Raw genomic sequence first — 24,165 nt, forward strand, 5'->3', positions numbered from 1 at the left:
TTCCATCATTGTCATGGGTGTCACGTGCATGATCGAGTGCAACATACCATATTTACACGATCGTAAGTCGACCTATTTTTTTTTTATTTGAAAATCTGAAGTGGGGGAGTTGACTTACAATCGAAACCAAAACGTGGCACCGCCAAAAAATTGAGACCAATGAGATATCAGGGGAGCTACAACATAGTTACAATTTTATGTTTGCTTTATGGCCCCTACCCATAGTTTTCACTATCCCGCACGTTTGTTCGCTTTTCGGAAGAGTTTTTCAACATTTTTTAGGGTTTTACATCGCACGCAACACTCATGGGGGCTGTCGATAGTCGTTAGAAGTGCCACTGTTCCATTCGTGACGGCACCCCCAGAATGGCGGCACTTGCAGGGAGTATCAATAGTTCATGGAAGAGCAGACGCCGCTCACATGTTTCTATTTTCCTGTAGCTTATATAGGTGCTCTGTGCTGTGGTAGCTCTTACTTTGACGCGTTCGACTCGACTGCTGGCTACATGCTACTTCCATGCTTCCTCACTCGTCATGAGTTCTCCAGGCCCACTAAACGTTCAGCTCGCGTTCACAGCAGTGTTCAAGAAGGCTGCCACCCTTTACGCCGAAGAAACAAATCACTGCGTCGCGGGCCGCAAGTTCGATGTTTTTGAACGGTTGGTGCAAGAGTGGCGACTGCAGTGAAGCAAAATTTTCACCTGTGACGGCAAGCAAAGAATTTCCCATGGGCCGAAGTTGGGGCGCTTTCCGGAGCTGTAGGCCAAGCTTGCCGCGTACGTCGCTGAAATGCGTGATCAGTCCCTGCCAGTGAAGTGGGACATGTTCATGAAACAAGCCCGTATCTTTGCCTTTTAAGGACCTGCTCCGTCGTGAGTACGAGTGGCTGGTGGCAGAAGACCGCAAACTGACGCCAACTGGACCTGTCAAAAGAGCCTCCCTGATGGCTGCGTGTGGTTGGGTGCATTCAGCGTGAGCTGCTGTTCCACAGTGCAGTCGTTTGCCAAATGTGGAATTTCGCTGGACGATGATGCGCTGTGGGACCATAGCAGCAATGACGATGGCAGCACTAGTGAAGACGAGTAGTCCAGTGACCATTCCAGCTACTAATAAATTTTCGTTATGGAATGCGCCCTCGGGTAGCTCTTTTTTTTTTCTTTTTTTCCTGTCACGCGATATGGGGGGGTCGACTTACATTCGAGTCGACTTACAATCGTGTAAATACGGTAGTGAGCGAGGCAGTTCCCTGTGGAAACGTCCATCCGAGTTGTGGGGTTTCAACTAGCAAATGGTCGCTAAGCAGCAACGCCGTTCTTCACAAATGCCAAAGAAAGCTTCACTTAAAGGGTCCCCTAACCAGTTTGGACAAACTTTGTAGGTGTGTAGGGTACAGCTGCAGTAAAACAATCACGCCGCAAATTAAGTGAAACGTCTCACATTAAGAGAGCTATGGACGATTGCAAGTTACCCTCCTCCCTAGCCTTGCTTTTTCCCTTCAACTCGTTTGCCAAACGATCTGGGCTAAGCTCCGAGTTCACTAGCTCTGCGTCATGATGTGATGTCAGGTCGTCTGCTTCCAGTGTCGTAGAGCCAGTGTGAGAAGTCTCTCCAACCTCTCTGCTACCACCTGGCTATCAAGCCCCAATGAAAGCTATCCAAGTAGTGAAAGCTATCCAAGCAGTGTGTGTTGAGAGCATTCTGTCTCAGCGCCGAGCGTCTCCGGCATTCCAGTAAATGCAGGCGAGCTGGACGTTTTGATAAATGGGTTAAGGCGTAAATGTGATTGGCCTGCACGGTGGAGCTGCCTGGTGGCACATAGCTCCATTAGCCTATCACAGAGCTAATATCGCTGTAACCAAATGTAAAATGCAAAACATTTTAAACATATAAAAAGCCTACTTGTTCACGATTACACTGCCGCCAAAAATTTACAGCAGCAGCAAAATACAAGAACAAGACACTTGGTTACTGCTGTCTTAGCTCTGTGTTAGTATGGTTGAGCTCTGCGCGACGAGATGGCTGCACTCTCCAAGCCGCTTACCTTTGCACTCCACTCATCTGGCAAAACGGCCAGTCCGCCTGCATTTACGGAATGCTAAACATGCTAAAACTCTCTATCGTGGTAATAATGAAGTGGCGGCCTCAAACGTGTGGATCCTGGCATTGATAAAATACCGACAACCTGATGCGCTGCAGCCACTTCACTCGCCTGTTGCCTTGCATAGGGACACGATGTCGCAGCTTGACATGTCGCCGATCACTAGATTTGCAACCCACAACATGACATGGGCGGTCTATGGTGCTCATAAAAATAAAGCTCGAGACCAACAATGACCACGCAGTTAGCATCAACATGGAACAAGTTGTAACACAAGCAGATGACACTTTCTCTATGCCGAAAGTGCTTCGGTGTTTTGTTCTTCAAATTTCATTCTGTATTCTCGTTCTGTTAAATTTTTTTTTCTAGAGACAGATTACCCATTACCAACAACATTTGTTCACCATAAACTTCGAAAAATTATTCATGATGCAAGCTGGGTAGCCAATCAGATAGCTTGCGCAACTGATGTCACGCGCCAGTTATGTAGATGGCACTGAGGTGGCTGAAAACTCTGGGGAGCGGCGTTGCTGCGATCGATAGTAATGCACATCTTTAAAGCCTTATAATAAATTACACGCTTTATGTGGAGCACTTAAACATGTCATTTAACCCTTTGAGGGTCGAATTATTTTGAAAAAAACTTTCCCAGGTGGTCAAATTACTTTATTGCGGATCTTGAATGTACAAAATGTATAAAGTCGGGAATAAATAGTAAAAAATAATTAGAAACAGTATTTTGGTGTCGGCATCACTCAGAACTGCGAAATGTTCAGTAGTATTTCTAAGCGTGGTACTCCTCGAAACACGGGTCTACGCACAGCGCCTTATCGCAGTCTGCACACCTAAAATGCGTGTCTGTTCTCTTGGAGCGAGGAGTTGTGTTGGCGCACACATGACATCTCTGCGTGCGGCTGCCTTGGGCAGAGGTCTGAGGCACCCTCTCGCGCAAGCGCGTTGCCGCAGAGAGTGAGAATACTTCGTGAGCGGTGGTGATAAACAAGCTAAGAGCAGTGCCAATCAAGATAGAAATCAATTTCCACCGCCCCTGCGAGAGCGTGCCGACAAAGAAAAACCACGTTTCGTGCGCCTCTGTTGCAATCACGCGGCGGAACCGACACCGCGAAAGTGCGTTGCCACTGAGAGTGAGAATACCTCGCGAACGGCGCTGATAAACAAGCTAAGAGCAGTGCCAATCAAGATATAAATCAACTTCCACCGCCCTGCAAGAGAGTGCCGACAAAGAAAAAAATGACGTTTCGCGCTCCTCCGTTGCGATCACGCGGCGAAACCGAAACCGCCAAAGGGGCGTTACCGCAGTCTTAGCAACGCGCTGAAGCTAGCAATCAGTTCTGTTTATCTCCCCAAAAAGGTAGCACCAATTTCAAACGCATCTTGTAAGTGCTAAGAGGTGGCAGCACCTCCCGGTGAACACGCATCGTCATTATGGTGCAAAATTTCAAACGGAGGGTCGGAACCGTACCCGTACGGCTAACACCTTGCGGGACAGAAAACCGCCGCCGTACATGTACGGCGAAAACCTTCAAAGGGTTAAAGGGCCCCTCACCAGGCCACATAGCAAATTTCGGTTATACACCGGGGAGTTGTTACGTGCCCTCTGGGGAGTGTTCCACTGCAAGAATTTTTCAAATTAGTTCGTTAATAGCTGACATAGAAATATTCGACATGCCGTGAACTCATGATTTCAGGCGGCGAGCATCACCGCCAACATAGACACTCTGCCCACTTGTCCCGTCTAACCTCCGCAAGCGACATCCTTTCCTGCGTTCTACCATACTGGAGCTGGAGAATCGCGTGATGATTCTGTCACAGGCCCTACCTTTTTTGTTTTTCCCCTCCTTCTCTCACATTTTTGCTGAGTGGTGCACGTCTTGTGACGATCTCGTGCGTGAGCTGTAGCATTTGTCTCGTTTTGCGCAGTGGACGATTTCGCTCCTCATGCACAAGAACACCTGATGTCAATCAAGACGGAGCCACAATCATAGGCACTTAGGCAGGCGTCAGAGGATGAAAGAGCATGATCATGGCGCTGGAATGCGATAGAAAATGACATAATTTCGTTCTCTGCGTGCTTCACTGTACGATATGGGAACAAGCAGATGAAACGAAGTACATCTCATGCTACAGTATGAAGTAAAACAAAAACACAGACATCTGGCTTGTATGTTTTATTATTTGTCTAAACTTTAATTTGTATATTGAAGCAATAAATTAAAGAAATAACTGTTGTTGCTTTCAGTAATTCTCAGAAGTTGCGTGTCGCTGTGAGTGACGTTGCAGCACTACCATGTACGTAGGTGCACTTGCACGATTGATGTCAACTCTGGCTCGCAGCGCGGCACCCTCGAGGAGAAGGGCAAACAACGTTTGGTTTAAAATGCAAGCTCTTTCCACGGCGCATAGGGATGTAATACTTGGCAGACACGATCGTTAGTGTGTACTTTATGCATTGTGCTTGTCAGCTCAATATGGCCAGACCTGGTGAGGGGCCCTTTAAATATGCTCTGTATAAGTATGAGCACCCTTAACCTATTCGCTTCCACAGCTGATGATCAGCCGGTGGTGATGGCCAAGGCCAATGTCGGAGTGACCGCTCAAAGAACGGCTGTCCCACACCACGCGAAATCCCCAGATTTTTTTATTGTTTACACAGGATCTAGCAGCCGTAGAGCATATCATTAAATTGCAGTGTGGCAATGTACTGAATGTTGGTGCAGATAGATTGTGTATTTTTGGAACGTATTACCAGTAAATAAGAAGTGTGACTGTATTGGGTCATTTTTTTGTGTTGTCGATCGGAAACGTTGCCGCCGGGAAATCATACGATATGAGATCATATCAATAAGAATCCACTGCATATTGATCCATACACATGAATGTAAACTACTTTTGATATACCTATACTTATTGTATAGGTATATTGTATACTTATTGTAAGGTATAGGTATAGGTATATAGGTGTAGGTAACTGCCTCTAAAAGTGAACTGCCTCTGTCATTACTGGCGTTAGCCATTGGAACTTTCGGCCTCGTCGTGGTGTCAATGTATTTAACGAAAATTCAGTGGACAGCCGACAGGAGTCGTTCCAGGAATGGAAGGAGTTCTTCCAGGAATGTTATGTGCAATTGAATGAGGACATCCAAATGTAGTCGAATTACGCTTGCAAAAATGAGTTGTTGCTGTATTTTAAGCTTCACATACAAAGCATGATACTGATGCTCGCAGCTAAATGTCACCAATAATTTTTAAAAAAGGGTCGGTATGCAAACAGCACCAGCTGTGTGTCGATAGTCATTGCTAATGCCTTCCAGAAATATTTTTTTTTGTGTGTGAATAATTTTTAAAAATTTATGTTTAAGTAACTAACTTTTGATTTAGTTATGTAGTGATGAGCTATCAATGCAAAAGTTGTGGAGGATGTTGAGAAATTACCAATAGCAGCTAGGTGTGTGGTAGCTTTTCTTGTCAAGAAAAAAAAAAACTCGGAAACAAAAAGTACGTGACAATGCATCAACACAGCAGCAATTGCAGCATCCCTTGACATAAATTGACAGGCCTAGCTTATCATGCTGGTATCAGGCGGCTGCACTCATTCCTTGACACATCAGCAATTTTCAGTGACCATTTCCGGTCATGATGAAGCGCGGACACCTGACTTCGAACGTTGCGAGATGCATAGTGTATTAGATGATGAGACTTACATTTGAGACCGCTGCTGTACAGACGTGTTGTCATGTTTTCATTTCTTTTCAAGTTTGCAGTTTCTTTTTCAAGAAAGAAGACAACAAAAGGCCTAGATTGCTCTAAATGCTGTTATCAGTCATTTCACAACAACCTCCACAACTTCTGCATTGAGACCTTATTGATTATAAAGGTTAATTAAACGTTAGATAATTAAACCTTATGAAATCATTATTTGTGCACAATATAAAAAGTTCTCCTGACTAGCACAAACAACACCCATCAACATACGGTTGGTTCCATTTGCTATTTGTTTTATTTTTTATTCGTGAAAATTACTTGGTAGAGCAGGCATAATTTAGATAGCAAAGATGACGCTGCAGGATTGCTGTCACTGAATACATTGACTCAGTAAATGGTTAAGGCAGCTGCAATAGTGCAAGTGTGCTTACTTATATATGAAAAAGTGTGCTTTACTTGGACCAAATAGTGAGTGTTGGTTGAAAAGTAAAAATTATTCCTAATACTTTTCACAATGTTGCTGTATTGTCTGCTTAGTGCTGTCACAAGAGTGCAAGAACTGTCTCTTGTTGCAGGTGTCGTCAAAATGTGGACGCCTAATATGAGGGAACCAGCGGTAACTATGTTGTGTGCTAAGGCACCTGTGAGGGACCTTGCAGTGGACCAACGTGGACTGTGAGTAATCTAGCCCTTGCGTAGTATTTGACTCAAGGACGAATGGAAATCAAAACAAAACAAAAAATTTTGTCATGCTGTAGCATGTTCATGTTCATGAATTTTGGAACATATGAAAAGCCTAGTTGTGGATTTCAGATTGCGTAGGTGCAGGGGAGCCTCTGTGGAAAATTTTACGATTGAAATATGAGTGGATATGCCACGAAAAACTAGCAAAAATATCCATTTTTGATACCGCCAATGAAGGTATAAACTAGGTTGTAATAATGTATTTATAGTGCATGTCTATATAAATGAGCCCTGAAAGTGAAAATTGGCCACCTGAAAGCATGAAATTTAAGGGGTCTCAGTGCTCTTGGTAACAAAGTATGCAAGTTTAAACATATAAAAAGGGCATTTATTGTTCCTTTTGTACGTTGCCAGCTAGTCAAAATGCCATATGTACATGATTCTAATGCGCCCCTGAATCTAATGCACACTCAATTTTTGTGAGTTGAAATTAAAAAAAAAAAAGTGCACCTGAACGTAACGTTCCCCTGAATTATAAAAGAAAAATAATTCCCTCCACGTTTGTGATCAGAAAAAAAAAGACATGCAGAATTTACGTTCACAGAAGGGAAGCATTTTTGGAATATAAGCTTTCACAATGAAGATGGCATGCTGATGTAATTTGTGCTTCATTGATCACAGATAACAAGCTCACAGGGGTGGTGTTCTCAAGCGATCACATTTAGAAGTACTGCTATCACTTTCGCGGCATTTTATGTGACTCTGCATCGGATTTGTTGAAGTATGCAGCCAACAGCATTCCTGGCACATTGCGCAGAAAGCGAGTAAGGTGCTTCAATGCGCACCTGCTCATCACAGTGGGTGAGGAGGCCATTGAGACACCCTAATATCACTTGGCACAGCACCAGAAATACTGCTGGCCAAATAAGCCTGCACAATTTGTTCCCGTTTGCACGAAATCTTGCGAAAGTGATAGCATCTTCGAAAGTGACCGACGGAGAATACCACTCCATATTGTAGTTGAGCACTTCGGGATGAAAAACTTGGGAGGTTTATTTTACATTATATACAGTGAGAGTCAATGAATAGTCTTAGAGTCATTACGGGCCGGCAGCAACTCGGACTGTAGGGGTTGAGGGACGGACTTCGGGATGAAAACCCAAAACTCGGGAGGGTTTATTTTACATTATTTACAGAGAGGTGAGCGTCAATTAACAGTCGTACAGTCATTACGGGCCAGCAGCAATTCGGACGCTGCGGCCCGCGGCAAGAAGTTCGAGAGAGGTCAATCAGGGAATGCCCCAGAATGCTCAGGTCTCTCTGGAAGGCTTCTTATAAACCCTTCGAGCACTGGAAGTCGCGTCATGTTCGACCAATGGGAGAGTCCGCTCAGATGACGCCACTTTCAGCCAATGGTAGGCGCCCGTGCGATGGTGCCATACCCGGCGAAGAGAGTCGGCGCTTGGTCCTCCTCTCTTGATCACTTGATCCCCCTGCGATCTTGCCTCGCAGACTGGCAATGCGCTTCTTCCAAGGAGGAGAAGGGGAGGGGGGTGCTCATGCTCCATTGTCCTAGGACCCACCTGCTCCCGGTGCTACGGCCGCGCAGCGGTAGCAAATGTCTTCTTCAAAGGCGAAGGGGGATGATTGGGCTCCATTGTCCGAGGCCCCCTTCTAATCCCGGCGGCGTACGAACTTGTTTGCAAGTGTCCTGCCTCAGGAATGTGGCACCCCTGCTTCTGCATTCCTCAATTAGCTGTGCTGCGATTCGAAGTGGTTTGGGGAACTCGAAGTAGCCTCAGGAAACGGCGCCATATCTAACAGCTCGTCCTCGCCCTGGTTGTTCTGAATGGCCGGTGAACTCAATTCGCTGGCCATGAGGAACGCTGATAGAAGCTGCAGGGTACTGGGGTCGAGCCTCGTTTGACGAACTTCGGGATCCTAGGCCCTGGAGAACATAAGTCAAACAAACAAAACAACACAGCGCTGCACCACGCGTAAGCGCAGGCTCTTCAGCCCTGACTCGCCAGGCTATTACTGAGTCAAAATGAACCCTGATCTTTTATTTCCCCAACTTCGACAAAACAGTTCCAACCACCCCTCCAAACAGCTATCCATTTCTCCCCGAATGCCGACAAGACCAGAGTACTATTGTTGTTGCAAAACAAAAGGTTGTTGACGATGCAAACAACAAATGAAAACAGCCGAACATAACTTAAGTGGCCTAACTACACGAACAGCATGTTTCCAATCTATCGCAGCAGCGTACTTATCGCAGGTATTGGTGCCACTGAACAATCTGGTCAACCTCACAAGTACGTAATCACAAGCGCACTAGCCTTGTGGTCACTAAACAAAACGCGTACTTGCGTTGTAGGCAAACTTTTCATTTACGCTTACTCACGTTTCTTCCCTGAAGGTCCTACAGGACACGTGACTTAAACGAACAATTAAACTCGCGGGACTTACACACTCCGCAGAACTCTTAAAATGATGCGTCTTTTAATAACTCGTTCCACGCGTTCTTATAAGAGAAGTCAGAATACGGCTGCCCTCAACACACGAGCAACCCAGTCATAAATCTGCTTCCTTCCGTCCACACAGGACACGCGCTAATGGAACTAAGATCGCCTCTCGGTGCAACTCATGCACTCCCTAAAAACTACGCGGTTAACCTTAGAAGATAAAAAAACGCTTATAAAAAAAAGAAGGTTAACTAAAACACACGCGCGTTACGATAGGCCTCTCAACGATAACCTTGACCTTCAGGTTACTCACACACACACACACACACACACACACACACACACACACACACACACACAAAAGAAAGCCTATCTACTTATTAATGAGCATCTCGCGAGACTGCATGTTTACACAAACGCGTCTTTCAAATCTCGAGCTTCTCGAACGAAAACATAAACAAAGCTCAAACCTTGCACATTGAAAGAAATACTAGTCTCAGTTTGCGAAAACTTTCCGATGCTCAAAATAAAAAACAAGACACTTCATTTCTACGGAAGCGCTCTTGGCCTCCCTTTCCAAACGCTATGTCTGACTCATACTTTGAGTCTGACTCGAGGTGGGCGCGGTTTGAAAGCTACTCTGGCTACCGAGATACAACAAAAGGGCTGATTCACTAACAGCTCCTTCAAGGCGTTACTGTCTCCTGCCAATTGGCGTCCTCGCGCCCCGCTTTCAACACAAACTCGATTGACCGCGTCGCTACTCCCCACCTGGTCTCGTCCTGCCACCTTGCGTTTCTTCGAACTGCACGCTGAGCTTTGAAAAGAACTACGGAACGACGAGGAGATTAACTGCCCCGTGCCCTTTGTCCGCGTCCGTGCAGAACATGCTTCGCGGTCCCCCTTTGACCTGTGGCTCGCTCGTTTTGGATGTGTCAACATCGTCGGTGACGACCGCACCTTCTTTCTCGCGCCCTGCCCTTTTGGGTTTCTCGCCATCTTTGGCGCCGCTACATTAATTACCGTCATTCGGTCTTTACCGCGTTTCTTTTTACGGCGCTTTCTCTTTGCACTCGCTTTCATGTCGCCTTCTCGTGCCTCGTGCAGGCCGGTACACATTTCGTCGGCCCGGATCGGTCTCTTACCCGCACAGTCTGAGTGATTTACATTTAAATCTACTCTCACTTTGCCTCGACTGGCAGACAGCCCAACCGACTCTGGCACAATGCAGCAGGCTTTACTCGAGTTAGACAACTCGCACTCTTGCGAACTGCCCTCTACTACATTGCCCAGCTCACGCTGTGCATCGGCACACAGCCCGTCGGTATCGATCGCTGTCTCACGCGCACAGTCCGAATGATTAACAACTGAATCATCCCTATCTAGGCCATGTAGACTGGCGGAGAGCCGCACCGATCCCTGAACAATGCAGTTGTTCTCTCGTGAACTACGGAGCTCGCCATCCCGAGAACTACTCTCAACTGCATCGTCCAGTTCGCACTTATAACTTCTGCACGCACATCTGACTCTACATGGGTGCTCGCTTCTGTCGGGTCAGCAGTACCCTTTTCTTCGCTAGCAACCTCGCTAACATTACCAGCGATGCACACGCGCGGTAACTGTGCCAATTTGTTCGCAGCTGGCCTAGCTGTCTCCACAGTCATCTGTTGGCACAGCACCTCGTCGCTCTCACTCTGGCCTTTAACGGCCTCTGTTGCCACTAAGGCATCATTAGCAGCTAGCCTTTTCCCTTTTCCTATGAATCTGCAGCCAATCTCACAGGCACTACTGTTTTCGTCGGCTTTTGGCGAAAATCTAGACACTTCCTCTTTCTTTCGCTCTGTACTACCTACAGAATTCTCAAACAGCCGTTGTCTCTGTGCCAATAACTGATCACAATACTGTATCTCTTTGATCAGTGCTGCCTTCTCTCTCTCATACTTTTGCTCACGCTTTCGTTCCTGATACTCACGTTCGTGACGCTCACACCTAAGAGTAAGTTCTTGAAGCTCATGCTTCCGTTCCTTCTCGCGTTCTTCACGCTTACTCTCACTCTTAAGTTCACGACGCTCTCGCACACGTACACGACGCTCACGCTCCCGTGGCTCCTGTATCACCTCCCAAGCAAGCTCAATGCTTTTGCCATCATTGCCACTATCGTTAATCGCCTTTATGATAGCTGGCGTTTTCATCCGTTCGTCCGCCTCAACTCCCAAATCGTCGCACACCAACAACAAGTCCAACCTCGTCAACCTTCTAAGATCCATGGCAGCTGCCCCGACAGGTGGTTAAAACTGTTTTCCTTAATTAATTTGTGCAAACACACAATGCATCAAACTCCCGATTCCCAGAACTATCAAAATGAACACACAACATTTGAGTCTGGCGAACCAAAGGAAAAAAAACCACGCGCTCACTTACGGTTGCAGCACCCTGCCATCCGGTTCATTTGTCCACTGTTCCCGGTTCTTCCGGACTCCCTGGGTCGAAGGCTCGCTCCTTCTTCGCTACTCCCAGTTTCTTCAGACCTCTTTCGACGAAGGCTCTCTCTTCTTCGCTCTTCCCGGCTCCTTAGTATCTCTCTCGACGAAGGTTAATCTGTAGCGCTGCCACCAGCTGATGCATTCGGAGGCGATCTCACCGCTGCCAACCAGATGTAGGGGTTGAGGGACGGACTTCGGGATGAAAACCCAAAACTTGGGAGGGTTTATTTTACATTATTTACAGAGAGGTGAGCGTCAATTAACAGTCGTACAGTCATTACGGGCCAGCAGCAATTCGGACGCTGCGGCCCGCGGCAAGAAGTTCGAGAGAGGTCAATCAGGGAATGCCCCAGAATGCTCAGGTCTCTCTGGAAGGCTTTTTATAAACCCTTCGAGCACTGGAAGTCGAGTCATGTTCGACCAATGGGAGAGTCCGCTCAGATGACGCCACTTTCAGCCTATGGTAGGCGCCCGTGCGATGGTGTCATACCCGGCGAAGAGAGTCGGCGCTTGGTCCTCCTCTCTTGATCACTTGATCCCCCTGCGATCTTGCCTCGCAGACTGGCAATGCGCTTCTTCCAAGGGGGAGAAGGGGAGGGGGGTGCTCATGCTCCATTGTCCTAGGACCCACCTGCTCCCGGTGCTACGGCCGCGCAGCGGTAGCAAATGTCTTCTTCAAAGGCGAAGGGGGATGATTGGGCTCCATTGTCCGAGGCCCCCTTCTAATCCCGGCGGCGTACGAACTTGTTTGCAAGTGTCCTGCCTCAGGAATGTGGCACCCCTGCTTCTGCATTCCTCAATTAGCTGTGCTGCGATTCGAAGTGGTTTGGGGAACTCGAAGTAGCCTCAGGAAACGGCGCCATATCTAACAGGACGCTGCGGCCCATCGCAAGAAGTTCGAGAGAGATTTTTCAAGGGAATGCTCTAGGAATGCTCCGGAATGCTCCCGGTCTGCATCTTTTAAGCCCTTTGGTGTCGATTAAACATGTCACGTTCGGCCAATGGGAGAGCCCGCTCAGGTCACACCGTTTTCGGCCAATGGTAGGCGCCCGTGCGATGGAGTCACACCCGGCAAAGATAGTCGCTGCTCGGGTGTTTGTCCAAGGGTTTACTTCTCCCTGCGGTCTTGCCTTGCTGACTTGCAATGCGTCGTCACAATGGGCGGATGGGGATGACGCTTGGGCCCCAATTGTCCGAGGGCTTTCTTCTCCCTGCGGTATTGCCTCACTGGCTTGCAAATGCCCTCCTCAAAGAGGGCAGGGGGCGACGCTGCCAGGACTTCCCGGTGCAACACAGCCGTCTTGCCTCAAGACTCACATTACCTGGAACAGTGCCAGGACGGTAGAGTCCCTTCACTTTCGGGAAGAGCCAAGCAGTGAATAGCTCCACCGGCTGCACACGAAGTGGGGTCCGCTAACTTGTTTGCACGTGGCGTGCGTCAGGAATGTGGCATCCGTGTATCTGCGCTCCTTAATTAGCTGTGGTACGATTCGATGTGGTCTGGGGAACTCGAAGTAGGCTCAGGAAACGGCCCCGTATCTAACAGCATGACCTGACGTGGATGACATGACATAAATATCATGGCATGAATGACAAGACATGCATGTGCATCCCATGTCATGACATAAATTGTATGAATGACGCGATGCCGTCATGGTCGTTTATTTAACTCAATATGTATTATGATATGAATGATGTGCATGCATGACAGGACTTGAATGGCATGCGTGATATGACACGAATGACATAGATTGCATGACATGTCATGTGCGTCATGACAGGACATGAATGGCATGCATGTTATGACATAGATTGCATGACATATGTGCATCATGACATGAATGACAAAACATGCATGTGCATCCCGTGTAATGACATCACATGCTTCACATGGCATGTGTGTCATCACATAAATGATATGAATGATGTGATGCCATCGTAGTCGTTTCTTTTAACTCAATCATATATCTGGATATGAATGATATGGCTTGAATGTCATCACATGAGTGACATGCATATGATCTCGTGAATGCTATGAATTGCATGACATGTGTCATGACGTTAATGACAGGACATGCATGAACATGCCATGTCATTTCTGTCCTGTCATGCACGCTTGTCTTGCCACACATGTTTGTACATATCCAGGTAAAGAAACATCCACGATGCCATCAATTCATTTCATGATTATCATTCTTGTCAGGTCCATTATTTAACAAGTATTTTATCAGGATATCCGTGACATGGATGAAATCATGACATCAATGTCATAAATGAGATGAATTAACAATAATGAATTTAATTACATGCTATGAATTTAATTAACTGGATATATTCTGAATATGCATATTATGACATGCATGTCATAACATGATTGCCATAAATGCACATTATGGCTTGTCTGTATGTCAAGCCATGATGTGATTTCCTTGAATGTCATAAATTCATGTCATGCATGCATGTGTGCATGCCACAACATTATTACCATGACAAGAACTTATGCTGACCCAGTGGACCAAGGTGTCTACTAGGGCCTCTTGTTATATGCTCATCTTCGTAATGCCGTGACGGTTATTGCAGTGTCATTCCAGCTTCATAATCCGACTCTCCTCTTATTCTCGTGTGCTACCTGCGCTCGAGCCAAGTGGCATGCATAAAAAGATCCTGGCATCTCGGTAGCAGAATACTGGTTGCATCGGCTCAGACAGCGATTGGAAAGCGACTTCCCCATGAGCAATGATTCCGAACATCGGAAAGCAACGTGCCTCCTCCTCATTCCTCCCAAAGCTCGTACCGGACTTTCCCGGCCCTTCTCATTTTACCGGACTGCTTAATCAAACATCGAGGCCTGCTGCACCAAGGCGAGCCTGCACCATGCAACTTGTTCTAATGTCCATAAATGGACACAGGCTTCAGGTTGTGCTGCAGTTTCATTGTCAAGTCATCCATTTGTGTTTTCCAAGTGGTACCATGTGCTGCTGTCCATGAGAATATAGTCTCTGCATTTCTTACGCACCTTACACCTCAATGCTGTTCTTTCACATGAATTCGATCATTCATAGAAATCATGCAATTGTTGATACCGTCGTCATGGTTTTGCTGCTGTCGTCACGCACACACACTCATATTCTAGTTCAGTGTACTCATGTCACACAAACAAATACTGGATTTACACAAACACATTGGTCAATCTGGTAACGCCTTGCAGAACCCAAAACAGTGCTGCATAACCAGCTGCCTGCAAAATGCTTTGCATAACGTTGATTCCCACAGTGCATGGGATTTGCACAGTTTTTTATTTTTAAAATGCCTAGCTTCTGTGTGGTGTATAAAGCTCTGCACTGGTGCAATTGTGCGCGTCTAATCGAAGACAAATGGTGCTGAGGCTTTTCAATCTAATATCAGTTTTGAGTTACTTGGGATACAGTAGAACCTCGTTCATACGCTTTGGAAAGAATTGTGAGAACAATCTACCTTAGAAAACATACGATCGGAAGTCACTAAAATATTTGAAAGACTCCACTGTAATTGAGATCTACATGATGCGAAGCGCTGCACGAATCATTGTAGCATGAGACGCCCACGCATGGTGAACTGGTGGGGCTCGAGCAGCCCGAGATGCGCATTGTCGTTTTTACGGCTTTGGCAAGCTTACGTTTGTGCTCCTTGAATTCGGGCTGGGTCAGCAGCTTTCTCGGGTGGAGCATTTTGGTGGGAAGTTTGACGTGCCCACTCAGTGTGAATTGTTGCAGCGCGAGACGTGAACGCTTGTTGAGCTGGTAGGGCCCAAAAGACCCAACCTGAGCGTACTTTGGCATTTTCTTATTGCATGATGGAAAATCGAGCTGGTGGGCAACACCGGAATTGCCGATTAAAAGTGTGCAGTATGCTTCCAACGGCACTACAACCCACATTCTATTCAACAAATAAGTGAAGATTCTTATCGCAATAGGGTTAGCGGCGATAGCTGTGAATGCAGTGTGGCAACGACCCGGGATGGGATTTGCTGATACCAGAATTACCAGAAACTTAGTGCGCACAAATGTTTTTATGTGAGACTGGCGGGCAGGTATTGCAGATAAGCTGTTGCAGTTGGTGACTACTGTTCTGAGATCACTCATGCCTTGCGCCTTTTCTTGTTTACATGGTATCTAGTAGCCGGAAAATGTATTGTACGATTGCAGTTTGGCGATCTACTGAACATTGGTGCCGAAAGATAGTGCTTTCCGGGAACTATGAAATACAGTTCCACTTACTGGCACGGTAAGTGAAACTGGTATGGTAAGAGGAACTGTAAATGACCAGAGCTGTATTGGGTCATTTTGTTTGTTCTCTATCGTGAATCGTACGTAACGGGATTGTGTCAACGAGGTTCTACTGTATATAGTAGTCTGCATTCTTTAGAGATACTTGTGAGCCATGATTTATGGCATGGTTTATTGTTTATGTGGAATAGTGACAAGCTCACTGGTATTACAGTGCTGGAACAGCTGCTAAGAGCAGTTTTCTGTGCCATCGTGCTCCAAAACAGCATTTTAGTGGAAAATTGCACCTAGCCTGCATCAAAGAAGCATAAGAGCGAACGTCCATCCCATTTATGCTGCTAGCTAGTGAAACAGAAAGCAAAAATTAAAGTGCACTGTCATGATCATCCTGGAGGTCAACTGAGTAGCCATAGCCATAAATATAACCGGTGCTGTCGGTCCACCATTTTGCTGTTTTGGCTCTTTTGGTGCATTTCTGTTTGTCAAAAGTTCCTTTGTACTTCCTCTGTGCAGTCTTGTTTGTACCTGTTATACTGTGCCTTGTTATACGTGTACCCAACCACTGGCACATAATTTGTTAGCAGTGGGAACCTTCCTTGCAACGCTCCATGATCGGAAGGGCATATCCCGTGGTTGTAATTTAAACGGTTTCTCATAGCTCAGCGCACAGTTATGCAGGAGAGATTTTGCATGTTAGAAGTAAACAGGCCTCTGGACATCTCTATTGTAACTTCGGTTTGGGCGTGCACATTCTATAGAGTCTTCCTTTTCGACAATCATTCCTTTTTTTTTTTGCTTCAAGCGTGGCGAATGCAAAAACAGCTGTTGCAAGTCAAAATGGTAGTAGTGGATCAGGCCGCAATATACGCACTGTTAAGAGACATTCTGATTTAATTAATAAAGCCCTCGGAAAGTAGAGCACTGCAGCGAGAGGTCATACAGCTCAGGCAATGCAGGCACAAGGCTTCAGCCAACTCGTCATCGTCCTCTTTCTCGAAGCAGTGCATACTGCTCATTGTTCTCCAGCACAATACAGACAAATCCATTCTATCAAAAATTAATGAAACTAGTTTAATCATTTTTATCTCGAATACTGCAATGATTTTGCCTAAAGCTAGCCCTGCTATATTTATTTATGACAATCAATATAAACATACATTCAATGCTGTGCCACAAGTGCTTATCGCTGTGCTAAATCAGGTTTTTGCATGCACCAAGGTCTATGCCAAAAGGCCAAATGGCTGTTCCACCACTGGCACTACTTTCTGGATCAGGATGTCATGCAATATAATCCAATTTGCTAGGGCTTGGATTGTCTGCAACCTGAGCAATGCAATGGTGATGATGGGCAATGTTTTCTTTTTCTTTTTCTATGGAGGAGGTGAAACTGTTGATGAGCAATCACTATAACGACATAATAACGATGAGGACTTGATGATGATGGGCCATTGTCAGCATAGTGCAAAGGATGGATGGAAAAACAAAGCAAACCCAGTTTAGAGCTTTCAAGTGCTGTTGCAATAAAATGCAGTTTTTGTTTTATTGCTCATGCTGTCATTAATTCATTTGTTTCAACTTCGGTTTGGTTATTGCTTGGGTTATCTTATTGCGACATAGATTGTTGCGCTTGTAGTCTGTACCCTCCACCCACCCCTCTTTTGGTTTTTAGTATGTGTTTTGTGTTTGGTTTCGTTTTTCTTGTTTTTCTCTCTTCACTCTACCTTTCTAACACCTTTTGCCACACCATTTTGCAGGGTAGAAAATGCGGAACTTGCATCTGGTTAATCCTCCTGTCTTTTCTATCCCTCTCTTTCTTTCTCTCTCCTTTCTTCCCATTGCTACTTAGGGTATTTCCGTCTGAGATATGCCACCATGATTATCATGCGAACTTGTGTGCAACTGGGTAATTGTAAATTGCAACTGGGTAAATTGTGTGTAATTGGGTAATCTAACAGAAGTATGCTCTGGTGATCACAATTTTGTTATGGCAACAATACTAATTTTAATTATGTCATGTTAGGTACCTTGCGACAGTTGCTGCTGATAGGACGTTGAAGATCTGGGACATAAGGACATACAAGACATTGCAAGCTTACAAGCTTCAAGCTGGTCCTGGACATGTCAGTTTCAGCCAAAAAGAGATGGTGGCTTTATCGCTTGGCAGCTATGTGGAGGTATGCATGTTTTATAGCATGTTTCAATCAGATGATGCGAATGTAAGTGCATACTGTGAAATATGAAATTAAATAAACAAATTTAATGAAATTCTGGGGTTTTACCAGGACAAAACCATGATCTACTTATGAGGCACATATTTGTTGGGTACTGTGGACCTAATAAGTTTATCTGTATACCTATTGAATGAAATGTGTTAAGCTTGCATTAATGCAGAAAGCTCCAAGCTGAATTTGTGCTACACAGCCTTATCGGTGTCACATCTGCACTTTGCAGTATCACACAACACACGTTGGGCTGCACGAAATGTGAACACGAAACACCCCTCCATGACCATCAGAAAAATACAAGTAGGCTGCAGCACAAGACAAAGAAAAAGTTTGCACGTTAATTTCTCTGTACTGCTTATTTTGTAAAAAAGAGTCTTTTTTTCCCCCTTGAAATTACTTTTTTGGACTGCCTGATTATTTGGCCATTTCTTAGTGTCCAAAGAATTGGTTGGCAACCACATGCATATAAAAAAAAAGTGTTTACTGTTTGGAGATTCGCTCAAAGAACTACTACAGCCATCATGATGGCTTCCTTATTAAATGAATGTTTATTTGGCCATCAACAAATGTAGAAACAACAATAGATAAACTAGCATCGAATACTCCTCATCCATAAATACATACTGGCATATTCAATGGGCAGGGTAAGATGTGAATAGAACACTTTAGTATAGTCGAACCCGGCTATATCGAACTCCCAAAAAAACGGCTATCAGTTCAATATAGAGCATAATTCGATATAAGCCTGCTAAAGAATGGGATGTCATAAAAGCACATAACATTTATAAAATCAATTTATTGATGAAACTAGCTTAGTCTCACATGAAATAGTCCTGTATTTTCTTCTGCTTGGGTAATTTTGCTGCGCGCAACACACGCACTTCTCCACATTGTCTAAGGTGTCGGAGCAGCTGAGGCCGCAACCTTCCACATTCGCACAAAAGCATCGCACTAGTGCGAGTGCACCAATCACCTCAAGGACGTGGGCAAAGGACAGTCGTTGCTTTCTTCATTGTGCCCACTTTCATTTGTGCTCAGTATGATGTCGGCATTGTAGTCTTCGTTTTCGGGCTCTCTCGTGGTCACGACACCATCATCTGCACTCAACCCGCCATGGTTGCTCAGTGGCTATGGTGGTGGGCTGCTGAGCACGAGGTCGCGGGATTGAATCCCGGCCGCAGCGGCCGCATTTCGATGGGGGCGTAATGCGAAAACACCCGTGTACTTAGATTTAGGTGCACGTTAAAGAACCCCAGGTGTTCGAAATTTCCGGAGTCCCCCACTACGGCGTGCCTCATAATCAGAAAGTGGTTTTGGCACGTAAAACCCCATAATTTAATTTTTTTTTTTCATCTGCACTCACAAACACATCGATCGTTGATTCATCAACGGCTTCTGGAAATTCTGACAGCTCGCTCCAAACTTCGGCAACACCAGCAACGGCTTCGTCGCACACATCAGAATTTTACAGTCATCACCGAGTATGCGGAAGCCGGCACATCTGAAGCAATTTCGTATGAACCGCTTGTACACAGCTGTGCGTACGCCTCGGGTGCCACAGGCACTGGGTCACGAGTTTGACCACTTTAGCCCTAATCCCCCCTTATTCTTCAAGAGCGTGCTCGGAATACCCCTCAGAATCTTGCACACTGCAGGGCATCCAACTTCTCACTGCATTCGTCCCGAATTTCGAGCTATACGGCGAAAGGTGAATTCTGCCGCTTCATCACGACAACACTGTGGGAGAAGGCCCACAAGGTACAAACACAATGAACCTGAAAAGCAGCAAGACAACTCGAACTTGTGCCATCTTGCACGATGAGGGCACAAGAGTCTCTGATTGGCTGTCTGAGCAAGCTCTGCAGGCAGGCCAGGATCATTTTAACACGACAGCGTTAAGGAGTTCGTGTCGCAGAAAAGTTGGTGTCGGTGTCAGCGCGTTCGCCATGAGCGATAAATCTGGGAAGGCACTTCATAAATAATAAAAAACTACTTGCAAGATGGGCTGGGTGGGAATCGAACCAGGGTCTCCGGAGTGTGAGACGGAGGCGCTACCACTCAGTCACGAGTTCGATAGTTCAAAGAGGGACAAAAGCGCCTCTAGTGAATGCGGTGTTGCCTTAGAAACGTGCCGTAGAAAGTTATACTGCTGTGTATGTCGGTAATTATGAGCATGTAAATTACAGAAGTCGCAGTTACACGAGTAGCAAAGTACGTTTCCCCTACATTTCTTATGCGCCCTGCGCACACTCAGAGCCATCTTGCGGCAAACACAGAAGACCCCCTCCTTGCAATGTACGGCGCTGCCCCGACACGTGGCACGTCGCGGCCCGGTTGTCCATGCCGATCGCGACGTTTGGCTTGCGTAGATCGTTTGAGTGGGCGGTGCGAACGGGGTGCGATAACGCTATCGCGTTCCACTCTTGATGGCGAAGCTTAAGCGTCCTCCAATATTTTTGTAGGGGGGTGTCAAAGGCTTGCTCAATGCAGGGCCGTCACGGTAGGGAGAGTGGTAGGGAGAGCGCTGCTATTTTCATACGATGTAAGCATAACTTTTGCTATATATACTCATTGTAACAATACCGTGTTGAGAAATCGTTCGATATAAAGAATAATTTGATGTAAACAGGTTCGATATAGTCGGGTTTGGCTGTATATTAATAGAATACTTTCGAATAGAATACTCTAGTATTGATGGCAACTGAACTGAAAGTAACAGAGAAACATTGCTGCACTTTATGATAAGCCTAAATTAGGCCAATTGGTTGAATATAAACCTGGTGGTTGCTTTAGGGGGGCCTATTTCTAGCATGTTACATACTAGCGGCCCTTTCAACCTAACTGAAGTATTTTTTCTATTTTTTCATACAGGCATTACAATTGAACCTCGCAATAATGAAATCGTAGAGGAACACGAAAAAATTCGATTTCATAAGAATTTCGTTGTTGTGAAAGAGACAGCACAGGCAGGTAATGCATCACAAAATTCCGTTTGCCTACTTTGGCAGCGTGCGAGGATAAAAGAAACGCATTGCCGACAGTACAAAGTGTGCCGCATGCGTTGATCAGCAGTGGCATCACTGCCGTGGAGTAGATCCGATCACTTTTGCAGGATTTTGCGTAACTCGGCACCAGACGCAGAGCAACAGCACTCCACGCATGCAGCAGCATTTCACTCGAGCACGTTGTCACTCGTAGGCGCTGGAAAATCTGGTGCCAAGCATGTAAGTGATCGTATCTCGTATACCTGAAGGCAGTCGATCGTGATTATGGCCCCTTCGCACAAATCTACATCCGGCACCGAATCCGCACGGGATGCCTGTCGGGTGGCACCAAAACCAGCGTTCTTGAAGTAAGGAGTGCGTATTCCCGGAAAATCACTCATTCACTGCCCGATGCGTGGCACTCCATGCTGTGACCGCCATCTTAAGCACCATGAAGAATTCCACGTCGGTGGGATGTGGATTTCCTTGTTTTTGCTGGATTTATCTTGCCGAAGCACACATTGCGCACTGCACTAGGTGTGCACAAACCGTTGTCACATGCTGGTAGCAACATGCTGCCGCTTCAAACGGACAATCGGCAAACAAGATGGTGGTAATAACATGTTTCCGGTGGAAACGCTTCCGGCGCTTGGTTGTTTTTTGTAAGCGAAAACAGCGCCGCCCAGACAAGTGAAATGTGGTGGTATTTTACGCAATTTTAGTGCAAAACAATCGCATTTGAGCACATTTTTGAGCCTGCTAGCCTTCCCCAAGTAAGTAATATGCAGGGTTATGTTCCGGCGAATTTTGTTGATGTGGGATTGTAATACAGCGATATTTGGTTGTTGAGAGGTAGGAAATGTATTGAATCCAAAGGCGTTCACCAGGGATATAAAAATATTTTGTTGTTACAAGAATTTCGCAGTCGCGGGATTTGGTTATCATGGATTTCGACTGTATCTCGGAGACATTTCTGATTGCTATATGCAGGCTCTGCTTAATTGTGAAGCTTCTTCTTATCAGGCTTTTTGTGAATATTAGTCTATCCTCCTTATAAACTCTAAAGACACTGATTAGATTCTTCCAGTTGCTTAACATTGCCCTGTATTCTTCTGTTCAGTACAGATTTAAAATTTTTTGCTGTCTGACAAAGAAATTATTGTTGAGGGTTACCAAGAATGCGTTATCAAAAGTCGTATTTTCTAATTCCTATAGCACATTCAAACGTTTATATAACACTTAAAAAGAACAAGCCACCAATTTCTTGCCCTTGTATATTTTATATTGTTATGGAAGGATAAAAGAAGAGAAAGAAAGAAGATTGGGAGACGCTGGCTGTTGCATGTTGTTGCTGGCCAGCCATCTTGACCACATTAACTCTGCTTGTATATATACTGTAAATATAATCAGTCTATACTCCCAACGTCACCGTCACCAGCTATGTCGCTGTCCCCTTCGGTTGTGGTTGTGAAACCCAAGGATTCCGGAACTTTCTTCGGGACCGATGGCACTGACTTTGAAGAGGGGGTCGCTATGTACGAACGTGCGAGTGGAATCAACATATGGGACCCTATGCTTATGCTAGCTAACCTGTTGTTCTACCTAAGAGGCACGGCAAAGGTGTGGTATGAAAACCACGAAGAGGAGCTAAACAGCTGGGACCAATGAAAAGAGAAGTTGGCATGGTTGTTTGGCAAACCAGCCAGCTGTAAAATTGCTGCAAAGCTGGAACTGGCCTCCCGTGCCCAATCCCCCATAGTCCTATGTCTCGTATATCCAAGACATGCTGGCGCTTTGTCGTAAAGCCGATCATGACATGACAGAAGCTGAGAAGGTCGGGTACGTGCTGAAGGGAATTGCTGATGACGCCTTTAATCTACTTATGTGCAAAAGCTGCTCTACAGTTGATGCTATCATCAAAGAGTGCCGACAATTTGAGCAGGCCGAAAGCTAACGCGTCCTGCAACCATTCGCCAGACTTCCCAGTACATGTACTGCCGCAATGTCGACGTGTGAAGATCAGCCCGCACGGCAGCATGCGTCACCATCAGAGGACGTGGAGTGACTCGTTCGACGTGAACTGCGTATTTAAATATAGCTGGCCCCACTACTTCTGTTCCCTTTGCTGTGATCGAAAACTGCCCTCATGACGTTATCCATGGATTGGACTTTTTATCCACTCATTCTGCTCTCATCGACTGCGCAACTGGCATTCTTCAGTTGGAACTGCCTCAACTCGCCGATGCTCCGAGCACCGCTCCACCACACTTGTACTCAGTTCAAGATGTGCATCTGTCAACCGAGGCAGTCATTAAGTCACTTTCACCACCCAGCCACAGGTTCCTGACGGTGAATATCTGCTTTGCCCCATCGTCAACGTGCTTTTGAACAGGAACATTGCTGTTCCGCATGCGCTGGTCACGGTTACTAATAACAACGTCGTGCTTCTGCTTCTGAATTTCAGCCTGTGCCCTCAAGTGCTTCTGGCCGGCATGTTCTTGGCCAGCATTTCTAGTACTTCCGAATTTGACATTGAGAGTCTGAATGCTGAGAGTGGTTTAATATCGCCAATTGCAGCTCACAGCTCTGGTTCCTTAATGGGTGACTTCACAAAGATGATTGCACCTGGCCTCACCTCTGCACAGGCCACAGACATACGTCTCCTGCTCGAATCGTACATTGACATCTTTGATTTCGGCAACAGACCTTTAGGTCAAACATATGTTCTTCACCATTGTATAAACACTGGAGACACGAATCCTATTCGTCGGCGTCCCTATCGTGCCTCACATGCTGAATGTAGAGTCATCCAATCGGAAGTGGACAGAATGCTCTGCAAAGGGGTCATCAAGCCATCAGCCAACCCTTGGGCTTCGCCTGTCCTCCTTGTTAAAAAGAAAGATGGTACCTGGTGTTTTTTCGTCGATTATTGCCACTTAAACAAGATCAAGCAAAAAGATGTCTACCCACTATCAAGTATTGATGGCACCGTGGACTCCTTGCACGAAGCTAAATACTTCTCGTCCATTGATTTTCAATCTGGCTATTGGCAGATTTTAGTTGATGAAATGGACCATGAGAAGATGGCCTTCATCACGCCTGATGGTTTATATCCGTTCAAAGTCATGCCCTTTGGCCTATGCAATGCTCCTGCAACATTTCAATGTATGATGGACTCTCTTCTACAAGGCTACAAATGGACCACCTGTCTTTGTTACCTTGACGACATTATTGTTTT

At 45.8% G+C, this 24,165-nt stretch overlaps 1 protein-coding gene across 2 annotated transcripts in view; it reads left to right on the forward strand.

The window, feature by feature from the left end:
• The window catches only part of LOC135906625 (WD repeat-containing protein 46), a 94,907-nt gene that overhangs the window by 48,753 nt on the left and 21,989 nt on the right, over window positions 1–24,165 (forward strand). For both annotated transcript variants that reach the window (XM_065438110.1, XM_065438101.2), the window contains exons 7-8: window positions 6,397–6,496; window positions 17,739–17,892. In XM_065438110.1, coding sequence (XP_065294182.1) covers window positions 6,397–6,496; window positions 17,739–17,892 — 254 coding nt within the window. The remainder of the gene's footprint in view (window positions 1–6,396; window positions 6,497–17,738; window positions 17,893–24,165) is intronic.

Source organism: Dermacentor albipictus, chromosome 1 (genome assembly GCF_038994185.2).
Source record: "Dermacentor albipictus isolate Rhodes 1998 colony chromosome 1, USDA_Dalb.pri_finalv2, whole genome shotgun sequence".
Taxonomy (NCBI): Eukaryota; Metazoa; Arthropoda; class Arachnida; order Ixodida; family Ixodidae; genus Dermacentor; species Dermacentor albipictus.